This window comes from Acipenser ruthenus, chromosome 5 (assembly GCF_902713425.1).
Source record: "Acipenser ruthenus chromosome 5, fAciRut3.2 maternal haplotype, whole genome shotgun sequence".
NCBI lineage: Eukaryota > Metazoa > Chordata > Actinopteri > Acipenseriformes > Acipenseridae > Acipenser > Acipenser ruthenus.
The window spans coordinates 71,305,808-71,325,479 of NC_081193.1; the positions used below are offsets into that span (position 1 = coordinate 71,305,808).

General features: G+C 36.7%; 1 protein-coding gene across 4 annotated transcripts in view; it reads right to left on the reverse strand.

Annotated features, from left to right (window-relative positions):
• Positions 1-4,118: 4,118 nt before the first annotated feature.
• The window catches only part of LOC117402573 (COMM domain-containing protein 1-like), a 53,271-nt gene continuing 37,717 nt past the window's right edge, over positions 4,119-19,672 (reverse strand). Inside the window, exons 3-5 of one of the 4 annotated variants that reach the window (XM_059024447.1) lie at positions 15,614-15,652; positions 5,946-5,994; positions 4,119-4,221 (exon numbers count right to left, since the gene is read on the reverse strand). In XM_059024447.1, coding sequence (XP_058880430.1) covers positions 4,138-4,221; positions 5,946-5,994; positions 15,614-15,652 — 172 coding nt within the window. In that variant the 3' untranslated portion in view covers positions 4,119-4,137. Of the gene's footprint in view, positions 4,222-5,945; positions 5,995-8,655; positions 11,692-14,444; positions 15,044-15,613; positions 15,653-19,672 lie in introns of those variants that run through there. The other 3 variants (XM_059024450.1, XM_059024448.1, XM_059024449.1) reach the window with 3 other exon arrangements.

The window sequence follows — 19,672 nt, forward strand, 5'->3', positions numbered from 1 at the left end:
CATGGTTATCCTATGCATTTATCATAGTTTACCCTGGTTTGCCATGCTTTTTAAAATGCTTTACCATATCTCTCTGTGCTTTACAATGTTTACCTATGGTTTACCATGCTTTCACTGTGCTTTCTTACACTTTGCTATGCTTTTAATATGGTACACTTTTATAAGGGTAGGCTTCTTGACTGTGAGCTACATGCTCCTGCAACGACCACCAGCAGCAAGATGTAAATGTAACTCGCCAACTCCACTGTAGCTTGTAAAAGTCAACCGAAACAGCTCAGTTATAACGTCGCCAAGCTAAATTTGTGAAATAGAAAAAAATATATATCTTATTTTAAAACTCAGTCATATTTAATGCAAGTGCTGACACAGAGCTGTTACAATGTCAAATGAAGGTTCTTCTTCAGTACTGGCCTGGTTACAACAACAACAACAACAAGGCATGTGTTTTTTTATCTGGGTAGTTAATCCCTGTAGACTTTGCCCCCAGTGCCACATTATCTTCAGCAATCTCTACATAATAATGATGCCACCTGGGGACTGGATCAAGGTGTGGATTTGTTTTTCACTGGTTTCACTTGAAGGACAGTTTATGTTGTGCTAAAAAGAGGAAGGAAATTGACTTTAAAGCCTTGATTAATAAACTGGGTACAGTACTTGCAAGGCCACACTCACTTCAGCTTCTCTACAATGCTGTTAAATAAAGCAACAACAATCTAGCACATCTTTTATGACTAGTATACCAAATGTAAATGAATTACTGAACTGTACTAATTGCAAATTCAATCTTAAAACGGCTTGCCATAAAAACAAGGCTTAAATCTGTGATGGAAACAATTGCATAAGCATTTTCGATTTCTAGACCAGCAAGTCATTGCTTGATGTTTACTTGTAAACTGACTCCACACATCATTTAGGTCAAGACAGTTACAATGATAACGCTGTTAAAAGAACACTGGGTCAGATTCACCAAGGTCTTCACATCAAAATCAAATTTAAACATTTTAGTAAAAGGAAAATCTAAATGTCAGTGCTCCATAACTAGGAACTAATAACATAGGCACACCTTTGAGTGCTTAAATCAGTCATGGTTGTTTGTTTCTTGTTTTATAAAATTGTGTTTTATTTTACTTTCGTAAAAAAAAAAAAAAAAAAAAAACAGTGCAAAATGTACTTTGGTTTGAAGACTACTGTGTCTGCTGTGTTCTCCCAAGATGTAGAACACAAATGCTATCTCATGGCCATTAGTTCCTTTTTCTATTTTTAGCTTAAAAAGGCCACCCAGCCAACCAACATTTTCCAACGCACTTGATGAAGCAATACAGCAAACTGTAACCCTCAATAGCATGTCCATTTTAAAACTAAAAGCATGACAAAAAAGAAAAAAAAGTACTGTAAAGTTTGTTGCAATCACCTAAAATAGTCTATTGAATGGCTGTGAAGTTCTTAATTATAATTATGTTCTTAATATTTTAATTAATGAGAATATGACGTACAGTAAAATGCCAAAAATATAAGTTATCTTTATCACAGTTGTGACAGTTGTAAAGTCTTTGGCTTCCTAACGACATATATTAACCGCGGCCAAGCTATCAGCCAGTTTTGAAAGCCATAAGCCAGTTTTGAAATGCCGGTCAAGTTATTAGACACTTCTCTCGCAATCAGACGCTTATCTTGTATAGATAGTTTCCCTGTTTCAAGCAGTGAAATTCTTCACTCCGAGAGATTTAGAACTGCACTGGAATAAAACGAGCGATGAAATACACTTTCACACATTTTTAAAAAGAATGAAAAACATAATAATTTAATAATAATTTGCAACACAAAGGATGATTCTATATTGTTTAAATGATTGAGAGCATACATTTTTGCTGCTTACTGTTAAAATGTATTTGACCAAATATATATATATAAATAACCTTCCATTGGACCTCACTCATTTCACTGCATTTGTGTTGTAGCCTCTCTCATATATCAATGTATGATATCATTTTACTGTAGCTTTTTTTTTTACTTACAGTAAGCCCGATATCAGCCTGTGACAAAAAGACAAGGATTCTTGGTGGTAAATCTCCCTCTCGCCCTGTGAGGGTGCTAAGTAACGGGAACAGAGTATTCTGGACTACGTGGCCTGACACTTCGTTCCGAGGGTTAAAAGGAAGTCGGTCACGTAGAAAAGAGACGGAGCTTCGGTACACTAACTCATTGACCCAGAGGGGAAATGATGAGGCAGCTGCAGATCATAAAAAGCAGCTGCAATCGTTTACCAAGGGGTCATGAGTGACGGTATAAATAAGGGTTGAAGCAACGTTATCTGTTCCTTCGTTTTGGTTATTTAATAAGTGACCCGGAAGGACTTGTGTTTGGTGAAATAATCATGAGTGTTTGTTTTGTTCTGTCAATTTGTTTGTTTGTATTCACTAGACAGCTAACACGTTCCAGAGCTGTCGCCAGAGGCCAGAAAACACCCGGAACAGCACTGCACTCGTATCACAAACTGTATTTGCACCACTAGCACTAATTCACACACTAATGGACTTATGTATGTGTTTTGTGTTTTGTGTGGGTGTACAATAAAAACAGGACTATTATTTGCGGGGCAAACCCGGGAATTATAAATGAAGTAATACACGCTGCTGTATTACTTACCTTCATTATTGTTTACTGTTTGTTTCGCCGTCAGGCACTGGACAAAAACAAATAAAACAAACCTTTTCACCTGGGATTACAATTGTCTGTCTGTTCTTTAATCACCAGCACCTGCACACTATTAACAACTTTGCCACACAGCCCTATAGTCATTATATACTATTTATGCAGATTGGCACCTACAGTATTAAAAAAAAACTTCCATTGGACCTCACTAATTTCACTGCAGATGTGTTGTACACATGCCCCTCTCTACCTCATATAAATAATTTAAATACACAATTAAAAAAAGCATACTACCTTATCATGAATTTCAGACTTAACAAATAATTTACAAATATTTACAATTATTATTTAATTTGTTTACAGATATTTAGAATTATTTAAGAATTGTATTGTTGTTATTCATTCATTTAATCTATTAAACCCTTTTGCTAAAAAATTGTATTCATGGGATTTGTATAAATCATATACAGTCATGACCGAAACTGACTTCTTTCCCTTTTCTTTGTCTTGCACACTGAATTTCAATGTTCAACAAAGTTACTAATTTGTATTTAATATGTAGTCAGGCAAGTTCCAAGAAAATATAAACACATTTTCTCCTGAAATAATATTTTTAAACAAACATTTTAATTGCTCACTTTTCTGTTTTTGCCTGAAGAGCTTAACTGTCCAGCACATCTGGCAAATAATATTTGTTTAAAAAGTTAAAAACAAATACATAAATAAATAAATGCATAAATAAATAAAAAGGAGAAAAGGTGTTATTTTTTTCTTTATCATCTGCTTGAATATATAGTAAATACAAATGACTGCTTTTTCTTGGCAACATTTAGATTCAATATGAAAGATTACAAAAAACTGCCTGAATAATTGTTGTAGACACTGTTCAAAGGAAGCACCCCAATGCCAGTTAATGAAAATACTTTTAAAAATAACCTTTCTGCAGCTTTAAAAGTTATACTAAAGATGACAACATTAAAGGAACTGACTAAGTGCTTTAACTGCCCCCATGTACTGTACGTTTCTGTGTCCCAATTAAGGGAAGTAATGGTATCCAAGTTGTGTATGTATAAGCTAAATAATATTATAGACTTGTGGCAACATTGAGGTCCTTGCCTGAGTCAGGTCTTGTAAAAAGTGGTTAATCCCCATGTTAGAATGAGGCCATTCCCTAAATTGGACAATTGTATTCTAGTTAGAGAGCGGCCACGTGTATAATGAGGAAGCCAGACCCTGTGTGTGTGGGGGAGAGGTGAGGGGGGAGGGTGAGGGGGGAGGGTGAGGGTGAGGGGGGAGGGGGGAGGGGTGAGGGGGTGGGGGGGGTTGGGGGTGTTGGAGGTAATCGGTGTGTCGTTTTGTTGTTATTTTTGTTTGTTACTAGTACATAAATGTGCGCTTTCAGCTGGCCGGGTAGTGAGTCATTCACAAGAATAGAATGTGTTTTGTGATTGTTTATTTCCTTACCTCTTGGATCTAATCAGTGACTCATAGACACATAACATATTCAGCCCTTTTACAAAAGGTTTCAAATCGTGTTCCTCCAAGGACCACTCCAAATTCATACATTACCTATAATAATAACAGAAAAACACATGCGTAAATAAAAGGTTGTAAAAAAACAATAAAAATTAAAAAAAAAAAAAAATCCAAAGCAGAGATGGTGAAAAAACAAACTAGAATTTATAAACCCAGAACCTATGCTGATAGATAACACAGTTAAAAAAAAATACATTTGATTTACAATAAATATTTACTTAAGTAAAATAAATAAATGTCACAAAATTAGCTTTTGTATATAAATCATCAAAATACCTGTACTTGAATTGGATTAAAGCAAATCACAAAATCACAATTTACAATCCCCTACCACGAGACATTCACAACCACAAATGTAATTTTTATTTAATTTTAGTCATCAGTAATATTGACTGTTTGATGAAACTGACGAAGGAAACAAATCAGAAGAATGCATCACACTCCCAAATGATAAGTACTACATTTTAGAAAAATAAATACAAAACAACATTTAAGAAACAATGCAGTTAGTGATCCCTGGAGCCAGCATTACACTTCAGCCATTAACACCAGACAGAAGGATATCTACATCATCATATGGAAGGAAACGTAAATGGATGGAGACGCATATGGATCACATTAGTTTACTGTAAAGCTACGTCTTAGTTGGTGCTTATCTTGGCGAGAGCCGAGTTCAAATCAGCATGAAGTTTTAACATCTACTCTCGTGTAATGGAAATCAGTGAACTGTATAAAATCTATCACTGCAAGTGAATTGTACTATGCCCTCTATAACTTTACAATATGCGAGTAAATAAACAAATACTTACACAGTTTCCCCATTCAAAGCAAGGGTAAAGTTCAACAACTGGTTTAATTCTTCTGGCTGGAAGAGTCGTCAGCCACAATCAATTACTACAAAATGTTTCTTTTAGACAAATTTCAATCTAGGGTATTGATTCCTCAATACAGTGTGATGTGTATAAATCACTTGCTCCATTAATGCAACAGTCATTTTATCTGCACAAGGACTTATACATAGCAGTTACTTGTAGTAAACGCAGAAAGTTTAGGCATTTCTGGTTGCCATTGTCAATATGAGGCCCAATAATAAATGGCATTATCAAGCAAAGTGTCAGTGTAGAAGCTTCAGTCTGATGCAATGGACTTTCTCTTAAAATATGGCTCTTTTCCAAAGGCTGTGGCTTGGTTTTAGATACGAGTATGCAAATGATACAATGTCAGAGTTAAGAGAATTCAAAGTTATTATCCCCTCAACATACATGAACTCAAACAGCATAAGCTGGAGTTCATATGGCAGTAATCCTTCAAGTAGCACATGCATTGGGTCCTGTACAAGACTTTGACAGTGAGGGAAATTTAAAATGTCCAATAAGCAACTCTCTGTCTTTATTCCCCAGTTTGCTCTAATAAGTGTAACTCTGCTTGGTTAAAACAATTGTAATTGTGTGTTAATCTGATTATTTTTATTGATAATAATAATTTCTTGTAAGCAGTAATGTTATTGCCTTTCCAATTTGTAATCTGATCTTTAATTACAAATAATTATAGCTCATTTGTATTTAGTTTATATGGAAAAGCCCTAGAGCAATGTGAGAAGAAACTCACCTGTAAAGCTCAAACTAAGTCGAAATTTCAAACTTTTAATTTTTTCTCACATGGGCCTAGGGCGCTTCTGTAAGTTTACTAAATGTTGTACAAAATAAGAATTTAACAAGAAAGAAAAATATCTATAGTGAAATGATAGTAATTATTACCTTAAGATCTTTGCTGCTTCCACAAACCACTCCTGATGCAAAGTGGGAACTAAGGAAACAATATTATAAAATATTACACAATATAGTGAATGGAAATGTTATAGGTTTCAGAGAAGGTTGAACTGCAGTGTACAAAAATAAAGTTTGATAAGATTAATATAGACACATAGAAATGTAATTTTTTTTTTTTTTGGTAATGGGTTTTTTTGTAACATGATAAAAATATCGTAATTACCTTAACGTGGGAACTACCCTTACAAAAAAGCACCATGAAAAAAGTGGTACGTCTCGTTCCCATGACAACACGGCTTCTGCTTCTAAACAAAGCCAATTCTAACCTACCTACCGTATCTATTGATCTCTGCTTAAAATTACATTCAGCTGCTATTTATAAATTAGATTGAATATTCACGATGGTAGTGTTTTGCCCCAGACTGCAACTGCAACTTGTGAATTATTTTGTTTCCCGAAGGATTATTATGAGATTATGGTGGTATAATTGTGTATTTTCACTTTCACATCATTATTATTTATTTATTTCTTAGCAGACGCCTCATATTATTATGTACATCTATACACATTTTAATTTGTTGTTGGAGTACAAACTTTAATAACGTTAGATCAGTTAACAATTTAAAAGCACGGAATATGGTCGGGCATTATGGCAGCATTCAGCACATTTATATGTTCTGATTTTTTTGTTTTGTTTTGTTTTAAGAACATAAGAAGAACATAAGAAAGTTTACAAACGAGAGGAGGCCATTCGGCCCATCTTGCTCGTTTGGTTGTTAGTAGCTTATTGATCCCAGAATCTCATCAAGCAGCTTCTTGAAGGATCCCAGGATGTCAGCTTCAACAACATTACTGGGGAGCTGGTTCCAGACCCTCACAATTCTCTGTGTAAAAACGTGCCTCCTATTTTCTGTTCTGAATGCCCCTTTATCTAATCTCCATTTCTGACCCCTGGTCCTTGTTTCTTTTTTCAGGTCGAAAAGTCCCCTGGGTCAATATTGTCAATACCTATTAGAATTTTGAATGCTTGAATCAGATCATCGCTTAGTCTTCTTTGTTCAAGACTGAACAGATTCAATTCTTTGAGCCTGTCTGCATACGACATGCCTTTTAAACCCAGGGTAATTCTGGTCGCTTTTTTGTTTTGTCCGATTTTCATACCGCTTAATCTTTGAAAAATAAAAAAATTCCAAAAAATTACCTGGAAAAGATACTACTAATAAAAAAACGAAAATGCAGAATGCTACAAGCCTAATATCCTACACTGTCTACTGACATTTACGGAGTACACTCATGCTAGCCTGCACACTACCAAACAAAATACAGTTGAAAAACATATCACCTGACCGGAATTTATTGACAATTCACCATGTTTTATTAACTTATTTATCGCTAATGAGAACTGTAATTTAATGCTGGTGAGGCCATATTGTTTGTTTGTTTGTTTAGGCTTGCGGTCATTGAGTCAGTTGCTTAGAAAATGATGCAATCACTTTTCTAGTGAAGGGGACTGATGTCAGGCTCAGTAGAAAAAAACAGTGGTTCGCTATGTATTGTTAAGTAATAAACCGCTTCGTCTGAGATCCTGTAACTTTGATGTGTGACCACTTTCATTTTCATTTTTATCAAGGAACTGCATTTTGTGTTAAGACCCATTCACTATGATGAACATATTATAATGCTTTTAGAAACCCTCACTAACTTTTCCATTCCAGGTATACTACTAGCACGTTAGGGATTAGGCTACTGAATTGTTTACTATAGTTTTGTATCTGTCTATCATTAAGCAGATAACGGTTTAAAAAAAACAAACTGTAATTTTAATAAAATATCTGAATTGCAGCAATTAGTTCATCTGTGGAACATTCACAGAATTCGACCTAGCAGAAATGCAGTTGCACCTGCTGGATGTCCAGTCCTCATGCACAACCTTCCACATCTGTCGGAGCCAGATATTACTTAAATGACATCAATCAGCAACAGCTTCTTGCCTGCAGAGAGGAGTGAGAGTGGGTGAGAATAAATTGGACTCACCCACAAATCCTGACGAAGCTGTTGTTTGTTTTTGAGAAATGATATCCGTACACAACTGTAACAGCCCTGTACCACAGCAAACTAACTTAACTGTGGCCTATGCCTGGTCCTGGAGAGCCAGTGTGTCTTCTGGGTTTCATTTCAGCTCAGCCCTCAATGACTTAATCAGACCCCTAATTGAACTCATAATTTGCTTAATTATACCTTTTTAATTGCTTTCAGGTCTTAAACAGTTAGAAATATTTTGGTTAAGGATTCAATTATGTAACAGAGCTCAGCTAGAACAAAAACCAGAAGACACAGTGAGCCATATTTTTAAAGCATGACCTCCAGTCTTTAATTAACTCCCATTATTTTAAAGGAAAAAATAATAATATAAAATGAGAAACAAACACTGTAAGAGTGCATACGATAACCCAGATTATGTTACTTTGTTGTTCGGTTTTAGTTTTGTACAATTAGTAGACATTTTACCTCTTTCCAAAAATTGGAGTTAATTAAAGATTAGACGTAATGCTTTGAAAATATGGCCCAGTGGGTCTCCAGGACCAGGATTGAGTACCCCTGGCCTATGCTATAGTATAATGCAGGGGTAGGCAACCTTGGCACTTCCATTGCAGGACTCTGATCCAACTAGTACTTTAATACTTAAATAATCCCTAATTACTTAATTGACCCTGCTGCTGAAGATCACTTCAATAATTAAGGCTAAGTTGAAACAAAGACTTGAAATTAAATGGAATGGAAGTGCCAAGGTTGCCTACCCCTGGTATAGGGCATAAAATAAGTTTTGCAGAACATTGTTGATTTTGAAGTAATCCTTGGGGTTCACTTTGTCAATACCATTTTGGGTTTTAAAAGCCTGAGTAATGTCCCCATGTAACAGTGGTGGGCAACCCTGGTCCTGGTGGACTGCAGTCCTGTAGGTTTTGTAGGCATCACCACCTGCTTAAAACCTGGAAACAACACTTAATTTGTTCAAATAATTGGTTAATTTAAGTAATTAAGACCTAAGGTGGAATGAAAACCAGAAGACACTGCGGCCCTCCAGGACCAGGGTTGCCCACCACTGCCATATAATGTCCTATGAGTTTTATTTATTTATTTATTTTTATCTGGCTGGGTATGACGTTCTTTTAGACCACAAATTAATCCGGTCACTCTTCTTTGAACTTTTCTTTGTTTATCTTTATTTATTCATCAAATAATGCTGGGCTACTGTTTTCTAGACTTTGATTTATTGATATTTGGAATGCATTTGCTATGAACTTTTGGCAAAATCTTTCTGAAATGTAAACTTTCATTCTCTAACATTGCCATGTTTAAATGGTCATGAAAATCTGACTATCCAATCACACTTTACATACAGTAACAAAACGTTGCAACACTGCACTTGCACCAATCAACTAATCTCAGAAATAACTACTTAATATGATACACTGTTTGATCGCCATTAATAATAAAATATTAAGCCAGGACCAGGGATCACTGTAATACTATTAAAACAGCATGTTATTCTTTTTAATTTTATTAAAACTAGAAAATGTTCTGACAATTACTGCGCTGCAAGCATTCAAGTTAACTAACGAAAGCACTTATGTTGTATAAGCATCTTACTAAGCGCCTGATTAAAAGTGTAGCATGGTGTCTAAATATGCATGTTCTAGCTCCAATGTGTTTAAATGTAAATGAAAAGTTTCTAAATTAAATACATGGCGTGACAGTAAACAGAGGGGGAAATAAACTTCAGTGCATATCCATCATTCCATCTTTGGGAGACATGCTGCAGGTGCATTTCTTACTGTTGCCAAACAGGTTTTTTTAAGCCCAAATAAAAAATCTTTGACAGGCTCGGTTTCTTCAGCAATTTCCTGTGACTGAACACTTACTGATGGCCACATTGCTAATTTTCCTAATCCTAAAATAATATTCAACTATAATAACAATTCAACTAATTATTGTCTTACTGGAACCAATTTAAACTACACTTCCCAGTTCTGAGAGTGTTATTGATTTAAAGAGCTGAAAAACCTGCCGGAGTGCGGCCCTCCAGGACCAGGACCGGGGATCCTGGAAAACCTGCCGGAGTGCGGCCCTCCAGGACCAGGACCAGGGATCCTGGAAAACCTGCCGGAGTGCGGCCCTCCAGGACCAGGACCAGGGATCCTGGAAAACCTGCCGGAGTGCGGCCCTCCAGGACCAGGACCGGGGATCCTGGAAAACCTGCCGGAGTGCGGCCCTCCAGGACCAGGACCGGGGATCCTGGAAAACCTGCCGGAGTGCGGCCCTCCAGGACCAGGACCGGGGATCCTGGAAAACCTGCCGGAGTGCGGCCCTCCAGGACCAGGACCAGGGATCCTGGAAAACCTGCCGGAGTGCGGCCCTCCAGGACCAGGACCAGGGATCCTGGAAAACCTGCCGGAGTGCGGCCCTCCAGGACCAGGACCGGGGATCCTGGAAAACCTGCCGGAGTGCGGCCCTCCAGGACCAGGACCGGGGATCCCAGTTTTAAAAAATTAAGAAAGTAATTGGTCAAAATTAAAGCTTGTTTGGAAAAAAAAGACCATAAAGACCATGAGGTTATTAAGACCTGGTTTGGAACCCCCTACTGTATATTTTATGTTTTTATTATTGTTGTTATAGTACCCATAATAGTATTGTAGGCATTGAAAATACCAAATGTGTATTACACTCATGGATGCTTTAAAAAAAAAAAAAAAAACACAACACAGATATACAAAACACAATGTAATCTATTGTTTAGAATGTGTTTTAATGACACAATTAAGAAATTAACTTTTGAAGACTGGATGAAGTATAACTCCCATTTAAAATAACAAGACAGTTTTCAATATATAACTACAAAATAATTTTCATTGTAGTTGTCCAGGAATAACGTATTGGGTGTCACAAAAAGTAATTGGCAGCCTTATATGGTAATGCATCAGGATTTAATGAAGGATAAACAAAATAATGTTGCTCAAAAAAAAGTTAGCTTTCCAGTGTTGTCTTGTAAATTTAAATAGTGTACTTACATCAAAACCATGAATAACAGTTTGAGAATCCACAGTGCTCTAAGAAAGTTAACATAACTCTGACCCAGTACATAACATTTTAAACCAGAGGACCCCAATCCAGTGTACTACAATCTAACACTCAGAACTGGGCAGTTAAATTGGTACTATTAAGATAATAATTAGTTGAATTAGTTCACTGCTCAAATGAAACGAAAACCTGCAGACACTGCAGTTCCTCCAGTACCAGGATTGGGGACCTCAGCTTTACACCATTTATAATGACACTTGTTATTGTCATTAATCACAGTATTATTGGCCTCCTCTCGTTTGTAAACTTTCTTATGTTCTTCTTCTTATGTTCTTAATTGAACAAAGAAACAGCGTTATGGTTACCACCCATTCTACACAAGGCTGACAGTGGCCTATAGGCAGTACATTTCAGAACTTCTATGGTGACTCATTTAAATCATATGAAGTATTCCCTTTTTTGTAAAATGAACCTGCTTTTTTAGTAATGTATGTTAATGTATTACTAGGTGTAGTTCCCTTTCAAGTACGAAATGTAACCATTACCTCATGGGTATTAATCCTTTGATACCGTCTAACCTGATAGATATTCCAAAGCTGCAGGTAGTGCCAGAGACTGCTGACACTGAAAACGTCATCATTTTTCCTTTCACCGCCTGAGAGAGAGAGAGAGAGATCTACTAACAGATAAGTGACACATGGTGTTATATAGGAACATAAGAAGAACATAAGAAAGTTTACAAACGAGAGGAGGCCATTCAGCCCATCTTGCTCGTTTGGTTGTTAGTAGCTTATTGATCCCAGAATCTCATCAAGCAGCTTCTTGAAGGATCCCAGGATGTCAGCTTCAACAACATTACTGGGGAGCTGGTTCCAGACCCTCACAATTCTCTGTGTAAAAAAGTGCCTCCTATTTTCTGTTCTGAATGCCCCTTTATCTAATCTCCATTTCTGACCCCTGGTCCTTGTTTCTTTTTTCAGGTCAAAAAAATCCCCTGGGTCGACATTGTCTATACCTTTTAGGATTTTCAAGACTGAATAGATTCACTTCTTTTAGCCTGTCTGCATACGACATGCCTTTTAAACCCGGGATAATTCTGGTTGCTCTTCTTTGCACTCTTTCTAGAGCAGCAATATCCTTTTTGTAACGAGGTGACCAGAACTGAACACAATATTCTAGGCGAGGTCTTACAAATGCATTGTAAAGTTTTAACATTATTTCCCTTGATTTAAATTCAACACTTCTCACAATATATCCGAGCATCTTGTTGGCATTTTTTATAGCTTCCCCAATTCAGTTTCATTGTTCATGTTTAACAGGTTAAGGTGGGGTGAATAGACCACAATATGTCATTCCTAGTAAATAGTATAATTTTGGGGTAACAGTAGGAACTGGAGTGCAGGGTGCGCCTTTCAAGGGTGGTTTGAATCTCACTTGTGGCAAGTATGCTACTATTGGGATGAGATCCACAGGAAGTGCTGCATTGTTTTTTGCACTCCCACAGGGTTTTGGAGAAGGGTAGACTGGGGCTGGTTTGCCTGAGTGATGACAGTGAACCTTACTGGCAGTCCAGGCAGAAACTCGTTGGGTGTTGCCTGTTTATTAATATTATTATTATTATTTATTTCTTAGCAGACGCCCTTATCCAGGGCGACTTACAATTGTTACAAGATATCACATTATTTTTACATACAATTACCCATTTATACAGTTGGGTTTTTACTGGAGCAATTTAGGTAAAGTACCTTGCTCAAGGGTACAGCAGCAGTGTCCCATACCAGGGATTGAACCCACAACCCTCCGGTCAAGAGTCCAGAGCCCTAACCACTACGCCACACTGCTGCCCTAATCAGTACTGATCAGTAAGTGGGTTTAAACATTGAGGTGACACAGTACGTTATATTAGCTAATAGGTGATTAGCCAATAGGTTGACATCTAAGGGCTTGTTTTGGGGGTTTATGATTTCTGTATAACTTTTAAACAGTTCAGAATTGCAATATGAAAGCTGTATCAACCAGATCCTCAAACACAGAAATTATATTTAGATAATTAAAGCATTGTGGAAATCGAAGCACACTTGATGTGCTTAAGTTGTATTTTTGTGTACAACACTGTAGACAGGAATGTAAGTCTACATTTATTACAGTACATTTTTATAAAATAAAGAAATCCTGTCATCAAATTTAAACCAGTTTCTTAATGATTTTTTTAACTTACTAAATTAACGTTCCCTTGTATTAGTATACATTGAGCTCTTTGGTAATGAAAAGGTTAGTGAATTTTAAAAACTCAACATTTTATAACGTTATTACAGATTTAAATTAAACCAGATACTCTCACTAGAATAGGCTGACAATCAGTGTGTAAACATTAGATAACACTTGAGTTGACGAATGAGTATGTGTAGATACAGACTGCTTGTCTCTCCAGCTTCGTTAGTGCCAGAAGCATCACCTAGCAACTAGACAATGCCCTCAAGTAAACACAAGTAAATAGTTTCAGGTTTGTCTTATTAATGCATTGATGTTTTAGCCCAGTTTGGACCTACAGTCAGTAGAGCTCATTGTTGTATGGTCACCTTCAATTATTAAGCACAGTTGAGTCTCCAAAGTCAAATCTAACATACCAATGTGGGTCAGATTCATTTAGAATTTCCAAACACTTTGCACTGTAGTAAATACTTTGGCCCACTGTGACCAGATGTTAGCACTTGTTCTATCCATATGCACCTCTTAACAGGTACACGTGACCCTATCTCAAACAGTTCTGCATTAAACATACCTGCTGTTTATCTGCATTTGTTATTTTATACCATGGGACACGATGTTTGGGTCTAGTCAAACTGGCAGGAAGGAATTCAGCTGGCATACTTAAAGGCCTAAAACTTAAAAACTTAAGACTTAAAGGCATGCATCAAGAGGTGCCAAATTCATAAGCACTCAAGCTTAATATCAACTCACAGTTGGAAGAGACAGAGGAAAGGTGTATATTCCCTTGCTGCCAAGAAATTGCCATCTCTGTGCTGTATCACATTTCACAGTGTATTTCAGCTACTAAATCTACTACAAACACCCCTACAAGGTCTCATCTGGATCTCAGAATCCCAAAGGAATAAAACAAGTATGTTTGTAACCAGCGTTCCCTCTAAGCTGTTTAAGATACTGAGAAACTTGCCTTTTTGACTGAGAAAGGTTAAATTATCAGCGAGAAACCTTCGGCCACACATTAATCCTTTTAATATATTATTTTTGTTGCATTATACAATTTTGAAACAACAATTTTACAATTGACTAAATTTAAACAAGACATATATTGTGGCTACCTCTTATTCTGAATCATCCTCTAATTATATATATATATATATATATATATATATATATATATATATATATATATATATAGCATTTTTATGAAGTGTATATTATTCATATATACACTTATGAAGCCTGTCTGAGATCCTATCATAAAAGCAGCCCTGTCAGTTGTTATCATAGATATAGACTTCATGCTTAACTGGTGGCCTGCAGAAAATTGCTGTATTTTATGCAGTATTTTTCACAATTACTAAAAGTATATTTTCAAAATGTACAAAGCTTTTTTTTTTTAGTGTTTCAAAATACTGAAAGGAACCCCCATTGCTGTAGAGGAAGTTTCTATCATTGTTTTCAAAATAGATATAGAGGGAGAGCTCATAACTTTTGTGTGCCACACTCAAACGCAATCCTTTTAATCTTTTGAAAATCATTTAAATGCTAATTGCTATAAGCATTAGAATATGTGTACTGAACTGAACTGCTACACAGTATCAGAGCTTTTATTGCATGAAGAACCTTGGTCATGTATTTGGAAGAAAATGCCAGCATTTTATCTCATTGCCAATATCAATGCATATATCAAACATAGGACTTACTTGTTGAATCTAATGTGTTTTCATGTCTGTGAATTATTTCCAATAGTGTCGAATACCTGCATTTCTTCAAAATCCTTGAAACCTAGCAACCAAACCCTGTTAAAAACACCAAGATCCTGTTATTCAGGTTTTAGGACCGACCTTATTGGATGAAAATATTGAATATATAATGGCCTGCGCAATACATTTTTTGGCATATGGTGTATTTTAGAAGCATTTTCACCTATACAGGGATTCCAAGATATTCAGCAAGTACCTAAGGCGTAAGAAATATGCTGTAGTTGAAATCAAACTTTTTTTTTTTGTCTATATATATTCATGCCTAACATGTTAAGGATACTTATTTCCTTACTTCACACTGGATGCCAGATTCTTTTTTTTTTTTAAACACATGTTAAACAAATGGGTGGCGATTTCCAGGTTTGGAAAGTGTGTTTAATTTATAAGGGATCTGGAGCAGCTAATATAAACAGGTGAACTAAAGTACACACACACACTCAGCCTCCTTCAGGCAACACCTTCCAACTCTGTTTTGTTAACTAGTTCTGAACATTTGCAGATTTCACTAGAGGCCTATGAATGCAGATGAAAAAATAAATTAGCTGTTGTGTGTTATGGCACTGATGCACTCCTCAATCTCAGACATCTTCTTCAAACATGGTTCACCTTGGCTTTGTCAAACTCCCAGCAGACAAACTGTGATTCCTTTAAAAAAAAAAAAAAAAAGAGACAGAAAAAGCTCAATAAATCAGAAGTCATTGTTGAGGCTACGATTTTGGCATGGTAATCTTTTAGTACATTTTACGGGCTAGATGCGGCACAAAAACAAGAATTCACAGAAAGGTCACCAAATAATGTAGTTTTAGCTTCATCAATACACACAAGAGCTTTTAAATAGTACACCAAAAACAATAATATAAAAATGATGTCTTTTGACAACTTAAAAGATGAAATGCTACTTTAGGAGTACAAAACTTGCAGTACATACTGGTCGGAATCAAGGGTCTCACGACGCTGTGCGACAAGGTGGAATGACATCATCTACAATCTTGCGACATGGGTTTTTTTTGGAAAGGTGTACAGCCTTAACAGATCGTCAACCCTTTCACCTGTCATTCTAAAATGCCTAAAATATCTCTCACCGTCACATACCTGGCATCTCTCTAATTAATGTTTGAAATTCTCCCTTTCGGGTTCTCTGTTGGTTGAGAGTACAGATGTACCAATGACGTCGCTTTTTATTTTTTTAAACATCTTGTATATGGAGGTACAAACTCAGCACATCTACTTAAATTTATCCAATTTTGCGAATGCATTCTGTATTTAAAGTATGAACAACATCTGCGACAGAAATATGAACCAGGCTTTAGTTTCCCACGATTCTGAAACAAGGTGTTGTAAAGAAAGCCTCTGTAAGTTGGTAAGCCTCTATTCTCTGATGCATTTGTTCTTCTGCCTTTACAGAAAACAGTTCTCACATTCTTTTTGTATTTTAGCCATCACCCATTTACATGCTTGCTCGCTCAGCTATCTCATTCACTGACCTACATTAGATACACATAAATGCTGTGTTCATACGCAACCAAACAATTTACAGATACTCGCAGATTTGTATTTTCAGTGCTTGACTGCATTTTTTAAAGGAAATAAAGGTAGCGCCTAATCAAACGTGCACGTGTACGTCCGCAACTAAAAATACAGCTTTAAGACATCTTTGTCGTAAATAGTTTCAAATGTGTGACATTAAACAAAACTAATGTGGTGAGTGTATGAAAGAGAAGTGACTTTTTTTTTTTTTTTTTTTTTTTACGAACTACAGTACAATGTTATAACCCAAGAAAGAATCAAGCAAAGAAAAAAAAAATAAGTATAAAGCAAGATCGGTAAAGTATGTTTATAAAAACATGAATGAAACAATTGGAACGGTATAAAACCAATTAGTTGATTACGAGATAATTATCAGTTAAATAAGCCATTGCACACACTTAAAAATAAGACCTGTTGAGATTAATTAAAATGAAATGCACTTTAGTATAGTATCTCCTCCTTCACATCAATTGTGTTTTACCCAAATTCAGCTGTGTAATGGTACTGTACACAGCTAATGCAGCTAAAACCACCCAGCTTGTTCTTATTATTTGTTGTTAGCAACAATCTTCAAAACACACCAAGGAAAGTCAATATACTGGATGGGTTTAGGTACATCATAACTGGGCTGGGGTTCTGATGCCAGTGTGGAGTAGCAGAGAACAGTGCTTTATTATATATAAAGAGCAGAAGCCTGAAGTAAGCAGGGCAAGTGTAACTGTATTTAAGACAGAACCACAGAACAGGCCAACAATATGGTGGAGAGAGGTTTTCCTGCACATAGGGACAGTGCTAGGGCAGCCTGTCTGTGTTGAAAATGAGTGTCTCCTTGCTTGGGGGATGGTTGCACTGTATCTGCATGCACTGTGTATTTCAGGTTATGGGTGATAAAGTCACACTTATCTGTCCTCCCTCCCTTTCCCCCCTCCCTTTCCCCCTTTGAACTTCTCTGCACTGCAGGGGCCTGGAAACCATTTAGTGTCCTACAGATGGTTTCACACAGGATGTTCAGCAATAGCAGGTTGCTAGCTTTCCTCTACTTCACAAAACAGTATTTCAAGACAGATCGGTTTAGTTTTGCAGGAATCATCAGCTCAGCTAGTCTAATTTGCAAATTTGTATTTTGTGAAACTAGCCCCTGGTAAATGCACGAGTTAAAAGATGGAGTCAGATTTGTGCATGTCTTAAGCCCATTTCACACTGGCATGACCTATCCGGGTCAGAACCTACCCAGACAGGACCCGGTGTCATGCGGGTCGGGTACGCGATTTCACACTGCTTTTGATAAAGTAGGGTTGACCTGGGTGACAGTAAGTAAACAATACCCGTATCAATGCCCCAGAAGCAGCTTGTTACTGACACTTCCATCCAAGCTTCTCTGAATTAAACCATTGGCCCAAACGTTGATAAGAGCAAATGTTTCTTCATCCCAGCTGCAATCTGGCTCATGGTGTGCCTCAAGCAACACAAATATGGCTAAACAGAACAAACAGAAATGTTCCTTGCGGAAGTGAAACCTTCACGCATGCGTAGCTGTTTGTTATTGCATCGGCTCATGAACGGCCGCCAAGCATTTTGTCTCGCTCAACCCAGGTCAAAGTGTGTCAACCCACATCCTGAGGTGGGTCACTGGGACCCGGGTCTGACCCAGGTACGTGGTTTCACACTACGCGGGATTGTGACCCCGGTTATCCAGGACCATGGTCCAGACCCAGGTAGGAGTGCCAGTGTGAAAGGGGCTTTACTTATGGAAACAGCCTAGTAGGAAATGTGTTCATCTGTCCTAAATACAGACAGTCCATATTCTTAAGTTTCAACCCTCTCTCCTTTTTAGAATTATACAAACTACTTGTAACTAACTAAAAAAAAGGTCACTTAACCGACTTACAGAGGCTTTCTTTACAACACAGTGTTACAGAATCGTGGAAGACTCAAATATACATGTGTACATTCGCAACTTAAAATAAAAACTACAAAGGCTTGAAGCCTTTTGTAGCAAAGCTTTTGTAGGAACACTTGTAAGGACAAGTCAGGGCAATGTGTCTGCATTCAGACTGTTTACAGTAAATGCTTAAGCTATATATATATATATAACATAGCAAGTACATCATTAGTTACACTGCTAAAAAACTGCTTACCATTTAAATTTTATTTTTAGATTTTTAATGTTAAGTAAGGCTTGACTGCGAACACAGTGCCAGATTTAACAAGGCTCCAAAAATGTAAAGTAAACCTTTTGTAAAACAGGTGTGTCAGTAACATGCATCCACAGCTGTAAAAGTGCGTCAGTAACATGCATCCACAGCTGTAAAATTCAAAATTAGAGCTGGAAGTATGACGGAAAAGTTGATGACCATGGCATATACCAACAGTAAGTACAGAATAATATAGAATGAGAATTAGAGTTTCACGACAATTTGATAAGCGATTATCCAAATACAATGTGAGGTGAGAAACCTGGGGGTTATTTTTGACTCTGAACTTTGCTTTGAATCACATGTTAAACGTATTACTAGAGTCTCTTTCTGTCATTTGAGGAATATTGCTAAAGTTAGATCATTTCTATCCTTGGATGATGCTGAGAAATGAGCACATGCTTTTATTCTTTCTAGATTACATTATTGTAACGCTTTATTTTCTGGACTTTCATGCCATGCTTTATCACACCTGCAGCTTGTGCAAAATGCAGCTACAGAATGCTAACGAGAACAAAAAAAAAAGGGCTCACATTACTCTTATGTTGGCACCATTGCATTGGCTTCCTGTGCATTATAGGATTGATTTCAAAGTTGTATTACTAGTATTTAAAGCATTGAATGGATGAGCTCCAGACTACTTGAATGACATGCTAATTCCATATTAGCCGGTAAGCATTCTTAGATTTAACAAAGGTGGAGGCCACATAACTTGGTATGTGATTTTGAAGGCGATTGGTTACACCTGGGCTAATTAAGGATTGCTATTACAAGGGGGGTGGACACTTATCCAACCAAGCTATTTCAGTTTTTATTTTTAATTAATTTTCTACAAATTTCTAGAATAATTTTTTCACTTGGAAGTTGTGGGGTAGGATGTGTAGATAAATGAAAAAAAATAAATAATAAAAAAAAAATATATATATATATATATATATATATA